The sequence below is a fragment of the Saimiri boliviensis genome, chromosome 11, assembly GCF_048565385.1.
Source record: "Saimiri boliviensis isolate mSaiBol1 chromosome 11, mSaiBol1.pri, whole genome shotgun sequence".
In the NCBI taxonomy this organism is placed as follows: Eukaryota; Metazoa; Chordata; class Mammalia; order Primates; family Cebidae; genus Saimiri; species Saimiri boliviensis.
This window is the reverse complement of record NC_133459.1, coordinates 72554910-72579891: the sequence shown is the minus strand read 5'-3', so window position 1 is coordinate 72579891 and position 24982 is coordinate 72554910. Positions and strand designations below refer to the sequence as shown.

The 24982-nt window shown below is 37.5% G+C and overlaps 1 protein-coding gene across 2 annotated transcripts in view; it reads left to right on the top strand.

Annotated features, from left to right (window-relative positions):
- ERICH3 (glutamate rich 3) overlaps positions 1-23232 on the top strand; it is a 109879-nt gene extending 86647 nt beyond the window's left edge. Inside the window, exons 12-16 of one of the 2 annotated variants that reach the window (XM_010347526.3) lie at positions 651-1100; positions 14762-14887; positions 15296-15337; positions 18757-21086; positions 21787-23232. In XM_010347526.3, the coding sequence (XP_010345828.3) occupies positions 651-1100; positions 14762-14887; positions 15296-15337; positions 18757-21071 (2933 nt within the window). In that variant the 3' untranslated portion in view covers positions 21072-21086; positions 21787-23232. The remainder of the gene's footprint in view (positions 1-650; positions 1101-14761; positions 14888-15295; positions 15338-18756; positions 21087-21786) is intronic. The other variant, XM_074381021.1, reaches the window with a different exon arrangement.
- Positions 23233-24982: the final 1750 nt, after the last annotated feature.

Sequence of the window (24982 nt, the reverse complement as noted above, 5' to 3'; positions counted from 1 at the left end):
TAAGAATCATTTAGACCAGGGCTCTTGTCCCCGGGCCACAGACTGGTACAGGGTTCATGGCCTGTTAGGAACCAGGCTGCACAGCAGGAGGTGAGTGTCTGGGAAGCCAGCAAATCTTCATCTGAATTTACTGCCACTCCCCATCCCCCATCGCCGGCATTACTGCCTGAGGTCCATCTCCTGTTAGATCAGTGGCAGCATCAGATCCTCATACGAGCAGAAAACCTATTGTGAACTGTGCATGCCAGGGTTCTAGGTTGTGAGCTCTTTATGAGAATCTAATGCCTGATGGTCTGTCATTGTCTCCCATTACCCCCAAGTGGGACCGTCTAGATGCAGTATAATTATTTCACTATATATTACAAAGTAATAATAATAGAAATAAAGTGCACAGTACATGGAATGCTCTTGAATCATCCCAAAACCATCCCCACCCAACCCTAATCCACAGAAAAATTGTCCTCCATGAAACCAATCCTTGATATAAAAAAAGGTTGCGGACTGCTGAGTAGACTATATGGGAAAAAGGTATCAAGTCTATACTAAACTATATTTTAAAATTTTTAGTATGATTAATTGCTAGCATAATTTTTACAGTTAAACCAATCGCTTTATGGAACAACAGTATCATCTCTTATATTTTTTTGTAGATATGAAAACTGCTTCATCAACCTCATCCAGAAGTCACCCTTCTTCTAGTGACAGTGAGGATGAATCTGCAGTGGGGGACAGGGAAGCCCACGCTGACAACAGTACAGATGAAAGTGCCAGAAGTTCACCTTCTCAGGAGCTGAGTGAACATGATGAGCCAGGAAATTTCCACCTTCCAATTGAGGAATCCTTAGAAATTGAAATTGAAGACCAAGAAATAACAAAAGCAGATGTGGAGACCACGCCAGTGCCAATAGAGGAAAGCTTTGAGAATGTTCTTAAAGAAGGAATGGAGAAAGGAACCCAAGGGATTGCAGAGGATTTATCTGACAAGTCCCGGAAACTTGTTTCTGCAAAAGAAAAAGAAAAGGATAAGAGCAAGCTTTGGGAAGAAAGCACTGCTCAGGTGACAGACAAAAAGGCAGGTCTCCCTGGGGTGGAGGAAGGTGGTAAGTATGGCCGTTAAGTTGAGCTGACATTGTCCTCATGCATGGAAGCTGGTTTTGGTCATTGCATTATGCCAAAGCTTGGGAAACACTATTGTGATGATGCTTCTGGGAGTCAAGATTTTTCCTGTGTCTCTCTTTGTCACATAATCATACATGTGTTTTCAGCTTGCTGTTTGCCTTCTCTTGTGCTTAAAAAATTACTTGATAATGTCTCTCCAGCCTGTTTCCTATTTTCAGTAAATTCCTTCCTATGGGAATTCCATCTCAAGAATTAAATAAAGTTCAGTATGTGTCTGAAGGCAAGGATGTGTGTGGCTTTTTAGAGGTTATTTAAACAAATACTATTTGTTCTGAGCTGTATATGGATTTTCAGATATATAGCTAATGTTAATAAGTGCTTACTATGTTCCAGGCATGGTTCTAAACACTTATACATATTAACTCATCCCATCCTCGCAAAAGTCCAATCTCCCTCCAAGTTAGGTTCTATCATCATCATTCCTTTTTTACAGATGGAAAATAAAATGTGGCTTCAAAAGGTTAAATAAATTACCAAAGATTATACAGCTAAAAGAGGCATTACTAGGTTATGAATTCAGGCAGAGTTCCAGAGTTTCTAAAGATTTCCTATCATGTCTGTGTAACATGAATTTAGATTTAGATAATAGTGTTAAATTTCCTTACAAGATTCCAAACTTCCCTTTGAGTTCTTCTCTGAAACTGAGTTACTTTCTGATCCCTGGGGCTCCTGGGTGTGTAGAAGTGTTCATTTGACATGGAAAGAGTAAGGGGTGTCAGGATAATTAGGCCCCAGACCTGAGACACATGGAAGGTCTGATGCTTTTCTCAACTCGAGGAGCACAGTGAAAGGGCTGAGGCGTGTCCTGTGGGCCGCGGGGTTGCACCTGCCCGACGCTTGGCGCTCACACAGCCTGCTGTGCCCTCTAACTCGTTCCACTGTCCTTTTGCTGCCCTCTCTCAGCTGTCTCCCCTGTCAATGCAGCAGACATTCTTCTCGATTTTAAGATAAAATTTGTTTTCACATTTTAATATTACTAAAATTCAGCTACATTTTAAAAACATATGAATACTTTTAGTGTCTATGTTACTTTTAGGTCCTTTTAAAAACTACTATTAAACCACTGAGGTCTACTTCTAGGAATTGAAGTTGTTGAATAGTTATCTATCACTGCAATCAGTATTATTAATCTATGATGCACAAGGCACCATAGTCAATAAAAAATGTGTAAGAGAGGGTTCCTCTCATGCTGAGTGTAAGTCTTGGCACACCACCATAAAAAGATTAGTAGTCCTATGTAAAATCAGAAAAGGTACAAAATGTTATGTGCCTTCAAAGAAAGAGAAGCCCCATTTGTTTAAGGACACTTTGAAAGATTTTTTCTTTTTCTTTCTTTCTTTTTTTTTTTTCATTTTGGATGGAGTCTTGTTCTGTCGCCAGGCTAAGGTGCAGTGGCGTGATCTAGGCTTACTGAAACCTCCGCCTTCCAAGTTCAAGTGATTCTCCTGCCTCAGCCTCCCAATTAGCTGGGACTCTAGGCACGTGCCACCAGGACCAGCTAATTTTATTTTTATTGTACTTTAAGCTCTGGGGTGCATGTGCAGATCATGCAAGATTGTTGCATAGGTACATACATGGCAAGGTGGTTTGCTGCCTCCATCTCCCCATCACCTATATCTGGCATTTCTCCCCATGTTATCCCTTCCCAACCTCCCCACAAGCCCACTGTCCCCCTCCAGTCCACCCCTCAACAGACCCCAGTGTGTGATGCTCCCCTCCCTGTGTCCATGTGTTCTCATTGTTCAATATCCGCCTATGAGTGAGAATATGCGGTGTTTGGTTTTCCGTTCTTGTGTCAGTTTGCTGAGAATGGTGGTTTCCAGATTCATCCATGTTCCTACAAAGGACATGAATTCACTGTTTTTTTATGGCTGTGTAGTATTCCATGGTGTATATTGCCACATTTTCCTTGTCCAGTCTGTCATTGATGGGCATTTGGGTTGGTTCCAGGTCTTTGCTATTGTAAACAGTGCTGCAGTGAACATATGTGTGCATGTGTCTTTATAATAGAGCAATTTATAATCCTTTGGATATATACCCAGTAATGGGATTGCTGGGTCAAATGAAATTTCTATTTCTAGATCCTTGAGGAATCACCACACCTTGAGGAATCCCACAATGGCTGAACTAATTTACATTCCCACCAACAGTATAAAAGTGTTCCTATTTCTCCACATCCTCTCCAGCATCTGTTGTCTCCAGATTTTTTAATGATCGCCATTCTAACTGGCATGAGATGGTATCTCAATGTGGTTTTGATTTGCATTTCTCTAATAATCAGTGATGATGAGCATTTTTTCATATGTTTTTTGGCCTCATATATGCCTTCTTTGGAAAAGTGTCCATTCATATCCTTCACCCACTTTTAAAGGTGTTTGGTTTTTTCTTGTTAATCTGTTTTAGTTCTTTGTAGACTCTGGATATCAGCCCTTTGTCAGATGAGTAGATTGCAAAAATTTTTTTCTCATTCTGTTGGTTGCTGGTTCACTCTAATGATTTGTTTCTTTTGCTGCACAGAAGCTCTGGATTTTAATTAGATCCCATTTTTCTATTTTGGCTTTTGTTGCCAATGCTTTTGGTGTTTTAGTTATGAAGTCTTTGTATTTTTAGTAGCGATGGGGTTTCACTGTGTTAGCCAGGATGGTCTCTATCTCCTTGACCTCGTGATCTGTCTGCCTTGGCCTCCCAAACTGCTGGGATTACGGGTGTGAGTCATCATGCCTGGCCACCTTGAAAGTTTTTATAAAGACCATATTTGAGAGACTGTAAAAGTTAAATACAATTTTGAAGGTGGGATACAGGACAACAAACGTGTTTTAGATAGTGGAGTATAGCAACACATATGACCTTTGAATAAGTTAACAAAAATAACTCTAGAACAGAGTTTGACAAACTTTGGCGCATGGGGCCAATCTGAAGCACTACTATTTTGTCTTGTTTTCTAAATAGCCTGCAAGCCAAGAATGGTTTTGTATTTTTAAATAGTGCACAAAACCCCAAGAATTTACAACTGGGACTTTAGAGAAAAAATTCATCAACCCCTGCCCTAGAATTATAATGCAAAGACACTGAACACCTTCAAAAGATTTTTTTCACATATAAATCAAGATTTTAGTTCAAATATATTTGAAACCCTTTTATAAAATAATTCAAATCTTTGATCTTGAATTTAATTACGAAATTCTGGTACATATAAGGTATCACCCAGAAAATGTATACAAGCTGGCAAGCTGCTAATCACAAAGGTAGAGGTATTAAACACTGACATTTTCCGTTTTTAAATTTTCACTTCATAAAACTAGATTGTTTACCTGGATTTGTGTAAGTAGATTTTTTTTTTTTGTAAAGTAGGATATACATAATGAAGGTCATAATTAGTCTACAGAATATCAGAGATGTGGCACTATAATCATGTCACCTGTAAGACAGTAGTTTTTGTTTTTCTCTGAGTTTGGAAAATGAAAAGCGTATTGGCTTATTACTTTTCTCAAATATATTGGGGAATCTATGTTCTTGACTTGATAACATCTATAATTTTAAAACATTTTGTTATCTTTTTATTAAGGTGGATTCAAACTAGATGGCAAGGTTGGGGACTATTTATCTTTGTTAAGTTGTAATATATGTGCTATTATTAATTTTTTTATTAACTTTGCACATGGAATGACATTTAGCCAATGGAGAAAAGAAATTTTGAAAAATTACTCATAGGTTTATCACACATGAAAAGATCACTTTTCACATTTGGTCAGGCTTTTTGTTTATAAACCTAGGATTTATAAAGTTTTGTTGTCTTATTTTATAAAATGTAGTGTGTGTTTTATCTTAACATTATATCATGATCATTTTTCACATCTTTAATCATCATGAACATATTTAATCTCTATGTGTTATGCCATTCTGTGGTTTTCTCACAATTTAGGCATTTCCTTATTGTTGAAAATTTATATATTTTCTTAACTTTCATTACTGTTATTAGAACTTTAGTGAGTATCTTATTACTGATTATTTTAAATTTATAAACATTTTCTTAAGATAGAGTTCAATAAGTATAATTTTTGTTCAAAAATTACAGGTATTTTAAGGTTTTTGATAAACTCTTTTCCTCACAAAAGTTAGGTTTAAAAGTTTCAACATTACAGAATAGATAAGAATAAAGTGAAAGTGAAAGTCTTTCTTGCCCAACCTCTACTATTTTTCTCCAGCAATAACGGTAGACAGCAATTTTTTGTGTGTGCATGATTCTAGAAATTATAGGTAAATAGATATAGATATATTAATATATATATTACAAAGATACATAAGTGCATGTTATTTTTATATATAGATAGAAACATATTATACATTTTGTTCTGAGACTTTTCCACTTAATGCTATATCTTGAATGTCTTTTCACATCAGCAGGCATCTTTCTTCTTATTCACCTTATCTGTTATTTTTATATTGCCACAGTATTGTATAACTGCACATATTCTTTAAAATATCTTGCCTTCTCTGTAAGAACTCACAGTTTTGTTCTATTGTTCATCTTCCATAAAAGAACAAAATTTGGGGATTGTGAAAACCAGGGAATCTAGAGTCAGGGAATACAAAGCACACTGAAAAATATGACATTAACAGGTAAAACAGAACAAAGACCATGTATCATATTCAGAATGATGTGGAAGGATTGATGCTATCAAAATCCTGAGGTTGAGTAAATTTTAACAGTTGGAAGGCTAATGTTTTTTAGATATAAATACTCTGGGAAATTAATCAATAAATTTGTTAATAAATAATACATTTAAGAGTCAAAAATAATTTGTATGAATAAGAATTTCTAAGAAAATTCCACTTAAAATCACAAAATATGCACATGTGTATATTTCACTTAGATCCCTGACTAGAATCTTAGGTAGAAATGAAAGAATGCTGAGAGAATGTGTAAACAATCACATCTCACATTTGTATGGTATTTAATTGATCATTTTTCAGTTATAATAAAAGCTGTGATTATGTTAAAGAATAATCTATGTTACAAATAAACCTATGGCTAAAAATTATATACAATTAATGCTTTTTTATAGACTCTAAGCCAAGCTCCCCAAACTTTTTACACAGGGGGCCAGTTCACTGTCCCTCAGACCATTGGAGGGCTGCCACATACTGTGCTTCTCTCACTGACCACTAATGAAAGAGATACCCCTTCCTGAAGTGCGGTGGGGGACCGGATAAATGACCTCAGGAGGCCGCATGCAACCTGTGGGCCAGACTGTAGTTTGGGGACACCTGCTCTAAGCTAACACAATTTAATTTGAATTGTTTTTACTTGAGCTCATAGCAGTGGATAAATGAGTAAAGTATAGCCATTGCCTTCATAGCTTTAAGGTTGATTGCATGAAACGATATTTTCCTTCTAACTACTTCATAATATGTCTTATTTAATTGGACTTTGTCCAGTCCATCAACAAATTAGATGAACTGAATAAAAGATGTGCTGTCCACAGTGAAGCAGATAAAGTAAAAGATTATAATTGCTAGCGACAATGAGACAGTGTTCTTGGGTGTTAATCCAGTATTACAGGGCATAGTGTCATTTTAATGTTTATTTTCTTTCTGTTATTTTCAGCTTAAACTGTCATAATGCATTGTGACACAATCTTGGCAATATGTTCTAATAGTGGAATAACTCAAGTGTATTAATTTGTGAAGTTAATTTAATTTATACATCATAAATATAAATGAACTAAAAGTAGTGTATTTTAATGTAAATTAGAATGCAAAATGCATATGGAAGTAAGCATTTTTTATTTTTGTATGTGAATTGGGAAAAGTCATAGTGCTTGACCAGGCAATTTGAACTTAAATAATAGTATAACTAATATGAAATGCAATTTTGTCAAGCTGGCGAGATAAAATGGTCCTGATGAAAGAACACGAAAGTCAAATGTTATGAGTTGAGGTCTAAATACAATTTCTGAATGACCTGTGGAAGCCTGTAGTTGTTCTAATAGACCTCTTCAGTCAATAAATATTTGCTGAGAATATGCTTAATGTCACACTCTGTCCTCAGTGTGAACATAACAGTCCCTTTTCACATCAATTTTATGTTCTAGGAGGGAGATATGCCTACCAAGTGAAAAATAAGCATGTGATGGGGTATCTGGGCTAAGTGATAGAAGGAAAATGAAGCAGGGTAAGGGGATAATAGACTGACGGCTTGAGGGAGGGTTAGTATTTTAGGGATGGCCTCTCTAATGATGGGACATCTGAACAGAGATGAATGAAGTGCAGAGGGAGGCCACTCTGTCATCTGCAGAAAGAACACAGGGAGCAGGGGGTCCAACAAGTGCGACAGCCCCAAGTTGGGAGCGTAGTTGCTGAGTGAAGGATTTGGAAGGGAGGTCAGTGTGACAGGAGCTGAGTAAACAAGTGACAGAGTAGTACAAGATGAGGTTGGAGGAGGAAACTCATAGGTCATGGGGAGGAATTTATTCTGAGTTAAGAAATCTTTCCTCTAGAAAGATGTGAGCCCACAATAGCATGATCGGAACATTTGGAGAAGATTATGCTGCCTACTATATGGAGGATAAACTTTAGCTTTCTCTGCAACTCTCTTTGAACAGCTGTGGTCTTCAGTTTGTAATTAATCCTGGTATTTTGTGGGCCATGTGTCAATGTCAAAGACGACACAAGAATATCTTCACTGGGTAGGTAGATGATGTTAGTCATGAATTTTGTCATGGTGAGCTGTTGGGAAGATCATCGACTGGCTACACAAAGAGTGATTAAAGAATAGGGATACTTTTAAAGGTGACCAGGAACTTAGAGTAAGTTTGGGAATATTTTTATGATGTTTTTATGGCCTTCTTACATTCTTTTTTGTTTTGTTTTGAGATGGAGTCTGGCTCTGTCACCCAGACTGGAGTGCTGTGGCGAGATTTCGGCTCACACAACCCCCACCTCTGAGGGTCAAGTGATTCTCCTGCCTCAGCCTCCAAGTAGCTGGGACTACAAGTGCGTGCCACCATGCCCAGCTAACTTTTGTATTTTTAGTAGAGACAGGGTATCATCATGTTAGCCAGGATGGTCTCGATCTCCTGACCTGTGATCTGTCCACCTCAGCCTCCCAAAGTGCTGGGATTACAGGTGTGAGCCACCACTCCTGGCCCTTACATTCTTAAAATACAGATGAAAATTATTGGCAAAACCTTCTTCTGATATTTAATTGCTTAGGATTCTTAACATATTTTAAGATGGTATAAATTTGTGTTGTTTAAAACAGCATAGGAAAGAGAATGAATTAGGTATCACTGAGAATACAGAATAGAGAATGTAAAAGATGTAATAAACACCAAATTAGAGCATTTGTGTTTTGACATTTGGGAATCTGGAAGAAAGAACCAGTAATGAGGATTCAAGTAATTATGAAACAGAATAACTAGTACTTTTGTTTCATGGCTTAAACAATTTATTAAATTTATATGTATTAGTGGATCTACTTCTTCTTACTTTTCTACTGCCCAAACCGCTGAGACACTATTGGTTAGAAAATAACGTAGGAAAGCTGAAACTGCTTATCTGCAGTTTCAGTTACTCATAGTTAACCTCAATCTGAAAATAGCTGAGTGCAGTACAAGAAGACAGACAAACAGAGAGAGACGAGAGTGGGAGACCACATCAATGTATCTTTTATTACAGTGTACTGTTATAATTTTCTATTTTATTATTAGTTATTATTGTTAATTTCTTTTGTGCTTAATTTATGAATTAAACTTTATTATAAGGATGCATGTATAGTAAAAAGCATAGTATATATAATGTTTGATACTATCTACTGTTTCAAGCATCTGCTGGGGATGTGGAATGTATACTCTGTAGATAAGGGGAGTCTCCTATACTTTAAAAACAAACAATGAAACCCCTAAAGCCTCCAAGATACACAGTAAATTGAAGTTCTTGGATGACTTCTTGGACTTTCCTTCTTATTCCTCTGCATATTTTCTTTTCATCTGCCCTGGCCAACCATGATATCTAAGGCTATATCATGGAGAATAGGCAATTACAGCACAGAAATAACATGGTTTTGTACTGTCCCTTTTTACGTTATTTTAAAGGAGAAAAATGGTTTAGAGGATGTGTAAAAATTGTAGAAAGGTGGGGGGAGAAAAGAGAAAGAAAGAAACAAAATAAGCAAAGAATTACCAAAAAAAAAAAAAATCAGAAAAGAGAAAATTCTACCCTGCAACTCTGTTCGACCTGGAAAATTACAACCTTCATCATCATCATTCTAAATATTTTATTTTTTTGTTAAATCAAAGTTTATGGTCAAGAATATCTGAAAGTTTCCAAATTATTCATTTAAACCATATAAATAATGCTTCCAAATGACAAGAATGTTTTTTATTTAGTAAATATTTAATCATTCAGTTTGCATCTTGACTAGTAGATATTAAAGTGTCAACTTTTACATCTCACTTGTGATGGCCTGAATTTTAAGATGTGATTTGATTTGTTTCCACAAAAGCAGTTGAATTATTGCAGTGAGTTTCTAAGTTTCTGCATTAACCTAGCAGCAAGTGATATGAAGACTATAAATCAACTTTTAAGGAGAATGTTAATCAGAAACACTGTGAAATTTAGTTCATTTGGTAATATGAGTTCAGGTACCTGATTTTGCTTTCTCCCTGTTCTATTTTAATTGAGGAAGAATGTATATAAATGGCAGTTTAAATGTTTTACAAAGTTTAAAAAATGTGTTTTTGTGTGTAAGGAAAGTACCATCCAGATGTCACAAAATCCAAGGAATTTGCTACATGAGGGCAAATTAGAGAAAGACGTCAGGAGCGATCTTAGGTTTGTTTCCCACGAGAAAGAGGAGCGTCCTCATGGGAGTTAAAATAGAAATCATCCTAGACTTCAAGGATTAGAAGAGGCTGGAAGCACGAGCAAGCTGTGAGGGAGCAGAAAAATGGTGTGCAGGCTTCTGATTGTTCAGCGTTCTTCACTGTTGCCACCCCCAGGAAAGCTTGTGAGGCAACACCAGCAAAAAGTCAGCTGCACTGACTGGTAGAGGGTCTTCTCCCCTGAATTCATAGAGGCACTTCCCTACCAAAGAAGATTCCATTGCCAAGAGTCTAGCCAAGCCTGGAAGCTCTTGCAACCATAGGAAAGTAACACAGTGAAGTACATTTCTGCTAAGAGGGTTCAAAGCCCCACTTTCCTTTCCTTTCTCCTCTAGCTCTTGGGTCACTGAATTGGCATTGGAAACTATTTCAACTTAACCTTTGTGAGGAAGATCTGTATCTCAGTGGGATTTAAGAACATTCAAGAAGCTAACCACTCTCCTAATGGAAAACACAGAATGAGCAACTCTCATTTTTATTTAAACATAAACATCAGTCCTTTTCACAATACATAAGGACATGGAAAAAAGAATTAATACAATTTAGAAGGCTGGATTATCATGTAACTATTATTCTCTATGTGCCTTTTTTATAGCATCACAGAGCAGAATTTGTTGAATACACATTGCATGATAACAGTGCAATAAAACTAGAAATTTTTAATAAAATATAATTAAGTCTCACCAGAAAAATTGGAAATTTAAAAGCAGTACTCTAAGTAATTCTTGGATTTAAGAGAAAAAAAAACTCACTGGATAATTAATTAACTGCAATTATTAGTGCCAACAAGTGGTGTTTGTGAGGTGACCAATTTCAAACTATAGCCTCAAACAACTCCCCCACTCACCCTATAACAGCAACAACAAAAGTAATAAACCTTAATAGAGGAATGCCAATAACCAGACTTTAAGAAATGTATAAGAAAGAAAAGCCTAACACATGAACTTAATAAGAAAAATATGCTATTCCACACAAAGAGGATGAAAAAGAAATATGATAAATGTGAAATCACTCCCACTATTTGAATAGAAGACTAAATATAAAGATGATGGTATTTTTTGCCAGATTAAAACCAAAATTTGATTTAGAATGTCTGCAAATCTTAAAAATAATAGTTTGGGATTTGGAAGAAATAGTGCTGAGTAATGTAAAATTCTTTGCAATAGCAGCAGCAATAACAGCAATAACATACGATTATACAGAAAAACAAACTCTGGAGGAAATATTTTCAACATGGACATGACAAAAAATTTGTTTGTATGGACATAAAGATGGCAACAATAGACATTGGATACTACTAGGTGGGGAAGGTGAAAGGGGGCTGTGGGTTGAAAAACTTCTTGTTGGGTATTATGTTCACTGCATGGGTGATGGGATCATTTGCACACCAAATCTCAATGACATGCAATTTACTCATGTAAGAAATCTGCATCTGTACCCCCTGAGTCTAAAATAAAAGTTGGAAAAGATGATTGATATTTGTAATATATAAAGAGTTCTTACAAATCAATAAAAAGGCAAACATCATAACAGAAGAATGTATATTGTATAGCAGGAAATTCATAAAAGGAAAGCTTGTTACTAATATTGAGAGCTCTGTCCTTACCACTACCTCAATTACTAAATTATCAAATAAAGAAAGAATTGATGGAAATTGTGAAAATAGTGCAGGCACATAGGATTTGCAGTCATTATTGATGACATTGCTTATCACACCTCCTTTTAAAAAGAACATTTAGAAATATGTATAAAAAGCTCTGAAAAATTCATAGCAATTCCTATTCTAGGAATTTGTCTTAAGGGAATAATCAGAAATATGTGCAAAAATGATTATAAGTGGTATTTAAAATAGCTTTATAATCACAAAATAATAGAAATAACTCAATATTTAACAATAGGCAATTGATGAATCAAAGTTCAGTAAGGCTTTCTTAGAATGTTTTATGTGTTTTTGAAGAGTCTTTTAAATTTAATGATATCGTAAAATAGTCACAATACATTGCTAAATTAATAAAGTGGGATATTAAATGCTGCCTTTAGTAAGAATAGAGTAAAAACTACTTGGAAATCTATTAAAATGTTAACTAATAGTTTTCTCTGAGTAGTGAAATGATGATAATTATTTTCTCTTTTGTATCTTTTAACTTTTTACAAGCTTTGGATAATCTATCTAAATACTGTCTCCATATTTAAGGAAAATACAATACATATTATTTAAAATATATTTGTTTTTATATTTAAAAAGCTGACATTGTAATATAAGAATATTTTGATATTTAAAAAAATACCTTAAAGTATAATATATCATTTGAGTGGGAAAAAAGCTGATTTTCTAAGACATTCTCTGTGTGTGACAATTGCATTTTGCAACTAATGCTCTGAGAACTGACAATTACCTTTGCCTCTAGTGGTCACCTACATTGACAGGTAAAGGACAGGAGCCTCAGGGGATGAAGAGCTAAACAGAGAAAAGCAACAAAGTGATGTGTTGGGAGTCTCAGCATGCAGTCCTCTTTTACTATGGGTGGGAAACAGTTGAGTGTAGACACTAGCTAAGTTCTTGCTTTTAAGTTTCAGTTTCAGAAGAACATCTGAGAAAAATGACCAAGTGAAGCCTTTTCTAGTTTCACACCCAATAAGTCCTTGATACTTAGGCCAGGGTCCCATTCTTGCTGAACCTGAAATAGGCAACACCTAACTATACAGGCTCTTATCTACTTTCAAAGGCTAATCCTCCAGGGGCAAGCCAACAAAAGTGGGCAAGTGGTGATTACATCCCTGAGACAGAGGGACTACAAACTTCACTGTTATTCCTGAGTGAGTTTTAATTTTCAGATTATGCTAGTATCATTTGGCTTCTTATAATAGCCTTTTGGTTCAGTAGCTGCTAATTGCTTAATTATTGTTTATTACTAATATTGTAAACTATATTTTTATACCCTGTAGACTACTTGGAAAAAATTTTGATGTTTTAGCACTGATGGAATAAAGCTTCATGTAACTGACAAACAAATTTATATGCAACACCTAAAACATTGCTTATTTGAATCTCTAGGTATACAGTATTCACATTATTATAGTAAGATGATATTTAACTCACATGCATTATGTTTATAAAGTTTCTAAAATGAAAACTTGAAACTATTACTTCATTGTCATGAATTGATATCATCTAAACTCTTACTGTAAAAAAAAAACTTTTGTTAGATTGGATGAATAAGGAAAAGTGATGTTCAAATATTTTTAAAAGAGAATATATTTGAACTATATTATATAATTTCCCTCTTTTCATTTATGTTTTTCCTCCTATTATTGCTCAGTCACAGTTTTCCCCCAAAACTGATTGGAAGCAGGTATCTCACTATTTGTTTCCAAATACAGAGGGGTCAGTAAATAATTACCTCTTAGCAGTTCATCTTAAACTAAGCAAGAAACTACATTCTAGTTCTGTTTTCTCAAAGTAACGTCTTTGTATCTGCTATAACAGAATATCAGGGGAGATTGAAGAAAGGAAGGAAGGAGGGAAAGGAAGGAAGGAAGGAGGGCGGGAGAGAGGAAAGGAGGGAAAGGAAAGAAGAAAAAAAGAAAAGAAAGGAAGAAAGGAAAGGAAAGGAGTTAACTGGTTTCAGAAATACCATGTTCTTATGCCGGAAGCCAGATCTCAGTCTATGTTATTTGAAATAAGTTTTGTTAAACAGGAGGTAATATAATGGTAATGTCAGGGATTTATGGGATTTGTTATATGGGTCATTGGATGATAAGCAAGGAATGTAGACAGGAAATTGCCAGAAACTGAAAACAAACTTAATTGGCTTTACAGTTTGGCCCAGAATTATACCACATTGGGCAATGATATTTAGAAATGCTCACCATCACCATCATCATCATCATCATCATCATCATCATCATCACTGTTATTAATTAAGTGCCTGGACACTTGCTAACAAGTGGAAGATGAACATGCTCTGTCTATATTATTTCATTTAAACCTCTTAAGAACCATTGAATAGGTAATTCTTTTTGACAGATGGGTAAACCGAGGCTTTGGCTTAGGCCAAAGTACTTGCTCAATGTGATATGGTTAGTGTGTAATATGAGACCTGAGTTTAGATGTCTGTGATCTTGAAGTCCATGTTAGTAACCAATTACTGACAACAGGAATTTCTACAATAGCTTTTACTGTCAAATTTATAGGAATTGTGTAATAGCTTTTTTGCTTATGTCCACATGGAGTGAATATTGGGGTCAAATCACTAAAATCTACTAATGGATGAAATGCTCATAGAGTAGTCAGCTCTAGCAGTTTTAGCAATTTAAAAAGCAATGATGATTGGTGCCGTAAAAGCCATAGCACAGGTTCCTAGAAGGGAAAATGCAACTAAGCTGCTTTTTTCAGTCATTTCATCGCATGTGCATTTGGCAAACCTGTCACTGCTTCTGACCGTTGTCTTTTTTTAAATGCAAGTATTTCTCTGCATGGATTTCTTTACTTCATGATCTTCTCTTGTGTATTGTGTTTGCTTTTTGAAATCACAGCTTGGGAGGTGTTTATGCTACAGATATTTTTAAAACAAGGTTATGTATTAATGTAAGTGCATTTAAATTGACCCCACTTGTATAAATGATGTGAAATAGCTCAGCAATGTTCCCATGACCTGTTTTTATACCTTTTGATATTTTATGTGACCCCCAATAAGCTGGACAGATAATATCGGAAGCCTTGGCATCGGGCTATCGCTGTCACTATGATGCTGAGTCTGGTGTCAGCAGCGAAGATGAGGGTGGGAAGCCACCGAGGAAGCTGGAGGTTGACACAAGTGGCGGTAAGGGCGCGTCATTACCTCGGAATGACCTTCAGAAATCCTCTGCAAAAACAACCTGTTTCCACTTTTCCTATTCTTGTTTCTTCCTTCTGCCACCTTTCTGTTTTCTTTTCAACTAAAGAAATAACATGGCCAAAAGTAGTTGATGGGCCCTAAGGAGAGCTTTAAAACTAACATCAGATATAAATTTATTATTCTTTTTTGAATATGTTGATGCCTAGGATTAAAAACAGGACATTAGATTTTACAATACTGGTAGGAATTTTCAGATCAGTCTTATTTCAATAGCCTACCTCCCAGATAGTTGAACAGGTAGACGAACTTGCCTTAACTGACCCAATTGGAGCCATGGAGCACCATGGTACATTTCACAATGATTCATTTGAACTTTTTCTTTTTTTTAATTAGGAAAGGATTCACTGCCATTAGCATATGACCTGGCCCTTGGTGGTAAGTATTCCATCTGTAAGAGTTCCAATTAGAGTGTTCCAACACACCATGACTCATACAAATCTGTTCAAACTTCTTAGGTTCTTGAAATCACCAGGTTTTCTGGTATGTATTGGATGACTTTTAAAAAATGTCCTGATTTGAATATATGTATGTGTATGCAGGCAGGGAAAGATATTCATTTATTCATCAAATGGTCACATTATTGCACCTTCAATATTTAATAATTCTCATCAAACACTGTGAGGCACTTGAGATGTTACCCTTCTTTCAAGCAACAACTCAGGCAGCCACGGTTTTATAGATCCTGGCAGAAGACATAAGGCTTCTGGGTCAGATAAAAAGGACTTTATTGCTTATGGCAAAAAGCAATAGTCAGAGTACCTGTATTTATGCTAGTTCCCTGAGCTCTAATTCTCCCTTGGCAACATCAAGAGGGCCAGGTAACACTTGAATATGCAGTGGGCTGAGTTACAGGAGGGGAATTCTGAGTTTAGATAAACCACCTCTTTTATAGTGGGCATTTAACTAGAGGAATTCAGGTGCACCTTTCCAGACATTTATTGTGAAATGCAGATACTGGTTATTATAGATCAAATTGAATTCAAGCAAGGAAATCTAATTATTTGTAAGCAATGAAAGGTTTTGTATGCAAGGAAGATTATTAGGGCTTTCTTTATGCCAGGCACTATGCTAAGCATTTTACATAAGTTATCTCACTGTCAAAGATTCTGTGAGTATAGCATTGCTATTCCCATTTTATGGATAAGAAAATGAAAGATAAGAGAGGTGTTATTTGCCAAGTTTAGTAAGTGGCAGAGCTGGCATTTTTTTAACCAGGTCAGTCTGGCTTCCAAGTACATGCTTATTCCACTAAATCAAATTGCCACTGTTTGTGAATATTGCTTATTCTCTTCTATTACATCTTTTTCAAAAGCCCATGGGGTTACCATCAAAAAAACATGTCATATTTTTATACTGATTTTCTTAGAAAAGCTTCAATTACTCTTTCTCCCTTGCTTGAGGAACATGTCTGACTCCCCTATAGTGTGTACGTGTTCATATACTGTCTCAGCTGGATGCCATTAGCACTTTCTCTCCTAGAATTTAGGCATAGTATATTACTACATGGTGGCTAGGATATTTTATTTCCCTGTTTCCCTGAATGTTCTTTAATTAATCCATAAATTTAGAAACCAGATTAGAAAAACAGAGGACTTCATTTAAATGTTTTTCATAACTGCCTTTTTAATATACTTTCATGCAGGATTTTGAATAGCAACAGATAGCCTATCAAAGAGACTTGACACACATTATTGTTTCCTATTGTTTCAATTTAATTTGGCTTCAAATCCAGTAATAATCTGTAATGAAATAAAATGGACCATATTCTCTCAGGTGAATTGGCTACATGTTCTGTGAACAAATACTTTATTCTACATTTTGCTTTGGAAGCTTTTACGTAAAAGTTATGAAATAACTGCTGTGATAAGCAGACATGTAAAGTCAACCTCAATCCTATTGATAGACAACCTGAAATTTTTATTTTACTCCTTTGAAAGGAGACATCATAAATTACCTTCCAAACACATTTTAAGGGAAATGTAATATCAACCGTTATTGATTTACCTCAAAATGGTTTAGCTGGCAAGAGCCGAGGAAACACAACAAAGGATAACCATGTTGTGGGTTAGAAGAGGTAATGGAATGGGAAGACAGTCTTCAAAGGGGTATAAAGCAGAGAAGAAGTGAGAAAGATCAGAACTCCAGGCTTGTAGGTTGCTGATGATGAAGTGGCAGGTAAGATGGCTAGCCAAGAAGGCAAGCAAGTAAAAAACAAATGAGGAACACTTGCCCATTTTATACGTTTTTGTAATTTAGAGTTTGCCACCTTGGTATAACTTATTTTATACAATCTAGTCCAGTGGGTTTTCATAAATGAAAAAGAAGATTAAATTGATATAAATTATTAAGATGACCCTTTTCAAAGCTCCTTGCTCCCTAAGTACTATTCTGCAGCTGGGAAATTGAAATGCTTTAGGCATTTGGCATAACATGCCTTTCTTTACTTATTTTGCTTGCATATTTCAGAACATGTGTATAACTTTATTAAATAATTTTAAAAATCCATTTGGTACCATTAAAAACATATAAAACCTATATTTATTGAACTATGAAATATGATAGCTTGTGCACCCAGGTTTGCCGGGAAATTATGGATGAAAACTTGTACTTAAAGAAGATTATTTATGCTGAAAACTGTCCCAGTCTACAAAGTCCTGTCTTGCTCTGTGGTCCTGATTTGCCAAAGGCAAATTAGTTTCTGGACACAGGTGAGAGATAATACAAATTGGTGTCTTTAGTAAAAGGTCTTACCTTGAGCTACAAAGGTAATACCCAATTTGTGATGACTAAATCTAGATATAATAGCTTATCATCTGGGAGTGAGAATGATCAGTTCACACTGTATTATGATTGTGTTGTTAAAGGTCCATGTAAGTGTAAGAAACACAGGCAGAAGACAGACATATTATGCTGCTATAGAAAATAATGATTTCTGGGCCGCTGTAGTGGCTCACACCTGTAATACCAACAATTTGGGAGTTTGAGACCCAGGAGTTGGAAGTCAGCCAGCCCAACTTGGAAAGACTCTGTCGCTACAAACAAAACAAAACAAAATCAAAAACAAAACTAGCCTCACCTAGTGGCATGCACCTATGGTCCCAGCTACTTGAGAGGCTGAGGCAGGAGGATTGCTTGAGACCAGGAGGTCGAGGCTGAAGCGGGCCATGTTCACACCGCTGCCCTCCAGCCTGAGTGACAAAGTGAGACCCTGCCTCAAAAAAAAAAAAAAAAAAAAAAAAAAAAAAAAAAAAAAAAAAAAAAAAAAAGAAAAGAAAAGAAAAAGAAAAAAGAAAGAAAGAAAAAGAGACAAAGAAAATAATAATTTATAAGAAGATAATGCTCACTATATTTCTTACTGCATAACTTTTCCACTTACTATTATTTTTAAGAAAGGACGTTTGTATGTGTTTGTATGTCTGTGAGGGAGAGAAAGAGAGAGAAAGAGGAAGCCAAGACAGAGTGAGACGAAGATTTTATTACGACATGGGGGCATAAGGATTTTTCTTTTTTATTTTTCCTTATTGCTGCTTATTTTAAACATTTCTGATGTTCAGCTTTTCTTTAATATCAATGTGTTCATTAAATTTAAAAACATTTCATTTCATAATGAAAAACCATTATTAAGTCACGGTGCATGTTATAGTCAGTATCTTAGACTCAATGGAGGAAGTGGCCTCTTGATATCGCATACAAACATCTCATACTATAAACAGTGTTTTATATAAGATTATAGTGTCTCCTCCCTTGTTCACTTGGAATTAAAGTAACCTTGATTTCTCACTTTATTTTTATAGCACCAACAATGAATTTGGTGGTGGCCAAAACAGCAGCAATCAACTCAAACAAGGAATCCCAGCAATCGGCACAAGAAAAGTGTACACCGGAGAAGAAAGAAGCAATGGAGGAAGAAGTGCCCCAGCACAGAGATACTGACATAGTACAGGGAAAAGGGGATGCAGCACTGTGGGGAGAAGCAGGAGTTGTTCATGAGGATCCCTTGAGGGTGTGGAAGCCAACAGCAGAGCAGTCAGAACTGGTAGAAGAGTTCACAGAGAAAAGGGAGATTTTTCCAGGTGTAGAAAAGGGAGCAGAGGCAGCAGCAGAAGCAGAAGGGGCCAGAAGGCTGGGCGAAGAGGGGTCAGACTCCACAGGACAAGCGGCAGCAAAAGATGCTGTGGGCCTGAGTAAAGATGAGGCTCCTGAAAAGCAGGCCTTGATGCTGACGGTGCTTGAGACAGAGAAGGCAGCTTCTGAAGGGGAGCAGGGTTTGGAGAAGGCAGTGCTTGCAAATAAAGCAGCAGCCCTGAACTCGGAGCATCTTGAGGAGGTGGTAACCCTGAGAGAGGCAGCGGCATCGGAGGAGGGAGAGGCTGAGGGTGGGGTGGCCGTGAGTGATGACGGGGAAAGTGAAGAGCAGACATCCATAGACCTAGAGGACACGGAACCCATGGAGGACACAGCGTCCAAGAGAGAGGATGGTTCTGAAGGGGCAGTTCTTGGGGGAGAGGAACCAGCCGAAGAGAGAAAGGATGTGAGGAGAACAGAAACACCCCTGAGCCCCTTCGAAGGAACAGGAGAGGCAAGCAGGGTGCAGGGCAGCCCTGAAGACCTTTGCAAGGAAGATGCAGAAGGGGAAGAAATAGTGACTGAGGCAGAAGCTAACAGGGAAGATGACAGGAAAGAAATGTTGCCCAAGGAATTAGATGTAGCAAGAGAGAGAAGGAAAGCTGAGAGGCCAAAAACCCCTCTGAGGAAAACCGAATCTGAGACAGAAGAGGTGACAAGGCTAAATGCACTTAAGGATGAAGACACTTTTAGAGAAGAGCAAAAACGTAAAGCAGAAGAAGGGAAATCTGAGACGGAAGTAAGAGCTGAGGAAGAGACCAAAGCCCCACCCAAGGAAATGGGATCCGATGCTGAGAACGGAGCACCTGTGGAGGCATCTGAGTTGTCGGACAATCCAGGGCTTCTAGGAGAAGATTCAGTAAAAAAGACAGTGGATCCCATATTTGAAGCAACACCTGGATTTGAAAACTCGCTGGAAAACATAGCAGCTCTGACGAAAGAAGGAGGAGAGGAAAGACTGAGAGAAGCCAGAGACACAGAGCACAAAGATGGAGAAGAGCTGTCGAGCAGGGAGAACGGGGCCCTGGACGAGGGGCCCCACCAGGATGGAGAGGGGCCCTTAGCAGCTCCTGAAAGTCAGCCAGCGGGAAAGGCGCCGGCCCCCGAGGGGCTGATCCCAGCCACAGGCCCGGCAGAGGAGCTGGCAGCCAAAGATCACAACTGCGGTGCAGGAATGGAGGGGAGGGCTGAAGGGCAAGAAGGAGTGGATGCCATGCTAAGGACCCAGGAAGATGTTCCTGAGGGAGATTCCATGACGGCAGAAAAGTTCAGGGAAGAAGTGATGGATGAGGACCCAGAGGAGGAGGAGGATAAAGAGTGCACTCTGGGGACAGAAGTGATGCAGGACGAGAACCTGGAAGGGGACAGGGACATGGGAGGAGGAGGAAACACAGAAACGAATGAGATCCTGGGAGGAGAAAGGGTTGTGGCTGAGGAAGTTCTACATGGAGGAGGGGAAATGGCAGAAACAGCCGCAGAGGAGAGGGAGGTGTTGGCAGGTTCGGAGACAGCCGAGGAGAAAACAATGGCAAATAAAGCCTCCTCCTTTTCAGATGTTGCTGAGGAAGAAACTTGGCACCAGACGGATGAGTTAGTAGGAAAAACAGCAGCTGCAGGGAGGGCGGTGGTAGAGGAATTAGTACAGAGTGAGGAGAAAATGCCAGCGGCAGAGGAGATGACAGTGACATGTACAACAGAGGCGGGGGTAGGCACCCCAGGAGCCCTGGAAGGGAAGACCTCAGGGCTAGGACAGGAGTCAGAGGGCCGGGAGGCAGCCGCGGGGAGGCAGGAGTCGGGAGCAGCTGAAAAATTCAGATTAGGATTACCACGGGAGGGAGAGCAGGAACTGAGTCTAGAGAGTCTCCAGGCGACGGCAACACATCCTGAGAAGACTGATTTCACTGCAACTCAAGAGAAGCAACAGCGCATGGTGCAAGGAGAAAGTGAGGCTACAGATGTTTCTCCCAAACACGCGCAGGCCTAGACTTGATGGTAGACGGTGAGTTGAAGTCTGATGTGTTTGCAGGACTAAATAGCAACCCTGTGGTGGGCCTCCTCCTCTTGGGGCTGGCTTGTCCCTCTATTGGTGTCTGTGCACATATAAACACACAGACTTCAGTTCTGTGTCACTTAGCCCTGAGCCTATCAGGAGGGGGGCTGGGAAAGACAGACGAGGGGCAAAGCACGCACAGGGACCCACTGCTCTTCCCTGCCTGACAAGTCATGCTCACTCTTTGCAAGGCAGCTCCTTGAGATCCGTGTATCCCATATAGGACCCCAAAGAGGAAATACAGAGGAGAATGTGCCGCAAAGGACAGACCACAAGAGTAAAGAATCAAACTCTATTTCACAATTCATTTCCACTCTAGTGTTTTAAAGGATGAGACGAAGGTTGTTTGTAATCATTTGCCTTTAAGTGGTCCCTATGATTTCATTTTTGCAGCTTTGCAGTGTTTAATACATATTTTTACAGATACAAAATATAAGCATTCTATGTTGAATATTTTACATATATAAAATATTTTATATTCTATACGTAAAATATTTAGGTTATAAATCTTGAAGAATGGAACTAAAGACTAAAATTATGTTTTTGCACATCCTGCCATTTCCTTAATGCCCTCACATTCTTAGTGTCCAGTTTCCACTATTGTGAGTGATTTTATTCTGGTACTACTATCCTTTTTGTTGTTTTTCAGGATAACTTAAAGATGTCTTCTGGAAGACGTAAAGAGTGGAGAAAGATTTACCCAAGCATCTCACCAGGACTCTTGATTTTCTCTCTCTTTTCTTTTTACTTCCTAGCTATACTTGTCTGAGATGATTCCCAATCTGTCAGCCCTGGTCAGTAGCTCAGTAAGCACCTTGAGAATAGCTCAAGTAGATTGGTAGGACCCTTCTTAGGAGCCATTGTTCCTCCTGGAAAAACTTGTGAGGCTGTTACACATTCTACACACCTAACACTATTCAAACAAAAATGATAATTTTCAAATGTTTGACTTTTACCAAAGATCACTGGAAGGCCCAGTCCTAATATTAGGGGTTTGTCTAAAGTCCTTTTTATTTTACAATACAGAGCCCAAATCCATTCCACAATCTCAGTTTCATACGTGGGAAATTTATTTAAAATCTGTGGTTTAGGGCTTTAATGAATTGGCCTGTGACAATGAGCTCTAAATGTCGTTCCACGTACACTCAAAACTAAAGATTGCTGCAGATCTCTAAGTTATTTTAGCTAATGATTTCATGGGTCTTTATTATAGAATGACTTATAATCCTTTGAGTATATACCCAGTAATGGTATTGCTGGGTCAAATGGTATTTCTGTTTCTAGATCCTTGAGGAATTGTCATACTGTCTTCCACAATGGTTGAATTAATTTACACTCCCACCAACAGTGAAAAAGCGTTCCTATTTCTCCACATCATCTCCAGCATCTGCTGTCTCCTGATTTTTTAAATGATTGTCATTCTAACTGTGTGAGGTGGTATCTCAATGTGGTTTTGATTTGCATTTCTCTAATGACCAGTGATGATGAACTTTTCTTTCATATTATAAAGATGCATGCATATGTATGTTTGTTGCAGCACTGTTCACAATAGCAAATACTTGGAACCAACCCAAATGCCCATCAGTGATAGACTGGATAAGGAAAATGTGGCACATATACACCACAGAATACTATGCAGCCATACAAAAGATGAGTTCATGTCCTTTTCAGGGACATGGATGAAACTGAAAACCATCATTCTCAGAAAACTGATATAAGAACAGAAAACCAAACTGCATTTTCTCCATCATAAGAGGGTGTTGAACAATGGACACATGGACACAGGGAGAGGAACATCACTCACTGGGGCCTGGGGGATGGGGGGCTAGGGGAGGAATAGCAAGGGGTAAGGGGACTGGGAAGGGGTAGCGTTAGGAGAAATACCTAATGTAGATGATGGGGCGATGGATGCAGCAAACCACTGTGACACATGTATATCTATGTAACAAACCCGCACGATCTGCACATGTACCTCAGAACTTAAAGTATAATAAATAAATAAATATGATTTCATGGAATGTATACGTACTTATACTTAGAAATATTCATTCTTTTAATTTATGCCAGAATAATAAAGGGAAGTCTTATTTCAAAATGCTCTTTGTTTTCTGTGAGTGTTTCTGTAGTTCTACTTTCTGGGGTAGATTAGTAAAATGGTAGCTTGTAGCATTTGGTCCCTGGGACCTTATTTACAGGGCCATTCAAATTCAAATAAAAGTTGTAAATAATTAAGTTAAGCAGAGTGAGTATAATAATTTTAGCAGTAGGCAGCGCACATCAGCATGTATGCCAACATTCTAGACTCTTTAATTGCTGTCATTCAACGGAAAAGAAACTTGGATTAAATGAGTGTGCTGCTCACCTTCCCAAGTTCTGTTATTTCAAACCTGTGAGCTAACCTTGCAGTTCATTATAAATCAACAGTCACAATTGCATTCTAAATTACCCCCGATATTATTTTCTAGTTATATATCAGCCTAGGGGTTTTGATTTACTTGAAGACATACCAGTGTCCCAGAGTGCATGTGTTTATCTATCATTTCTTTATGTGAGGAGGTAAAAAAAATTTCCTTAAGCAGTGATTTTCCAGCCAGAATATACATTATATTTTCATGGGGCACTTTTATAATGACTCAATGCTTTTCTGCACCCCAGAGATTCCAATTTAATTAGTTTTGATGGATCTATACATCAGTATATATATTTTCAACTTTTCACTTGATTCTTCTATGTAGCCAAGGTTGACAACCACTGCTCTAAATCATATAATTCATGCTGGCCACATTACATTCAAGGTCCCTTGGGACCAAGCATATTATCAAAATAGATATTTTCCATTTTAATGTATAATAGGGCCATTCAATAATCAAAAACTACACTGGGCCAGACAGTAGATAGGTCCCTTGATGAGCAGCAACAGCATCATCTGTAAATTGTTCCCAGCTCCTTCTCCTACCTACTAAATTAGAAACTCTTGGTGGGGTCCAGTAATCTATATCTTAACAAGCCCTTCAGGTGATACTCAGGTACACTGATGTCTGAAAACTGCTGTCATAGGCTATTGATAGTATTAAGGATTAGTCTCAGTTGGAAAGGGAACTGCAGAGGCATTGTGAACTTTCTTTCTTTGCCTCTCTCTGTCTCTCTATCTTTCTCTGTCTTCTGATTTATCTGTCTCGTTCTTTCTCTAGGAAACGGCACCCAATATAAAAGTGGTGAAGTCAGTATTAAACCTATTTTTACTATGATTGTATTGATAGATGCACAGAGTCCCTCTGCCCTACTCCCTATTAAAGGATATCACATTGCACATCATAAATCGCCATAATCTGTCTTAAAGTTTTATGAGTAGATTTCATCTACATTATATTCAAGTTCATTTTTTACTGAGCTGTATTACCGTGGAGCTCTAACAGTAGTTTTTTCCTGATTTCAACCTCAATGCTACAGAGCACTTTGAATACATTGCACCTTATGGGAAAGATAGTAAACTTATTAATCCCATTGAAAAATGAGTTTTGTACAATGTGCTAAATGGAAATTGCATTGGATTATGTTTATATTTAACACATTTCATCAAAACATCCGATAACATAATTCTACAATCTGCATGTGAGTTTAACTGTGAAATTTAGTATTGTGATATTTTGAATAAGTGAATTATTTTCCTGCAAATACTATGTTGATAAAATTATTTGTATGTCCACCTGAAAATATTTTTTTCCTGTTTCTTCACTATTAAAACATATGTCAATCATATGTTTACAGATACATGTGAATGGTTCTTTGTAAATAAGAATTGACTTTTAATCTCTGTGTTCTTTCCTTATAATATTTGAACTCCC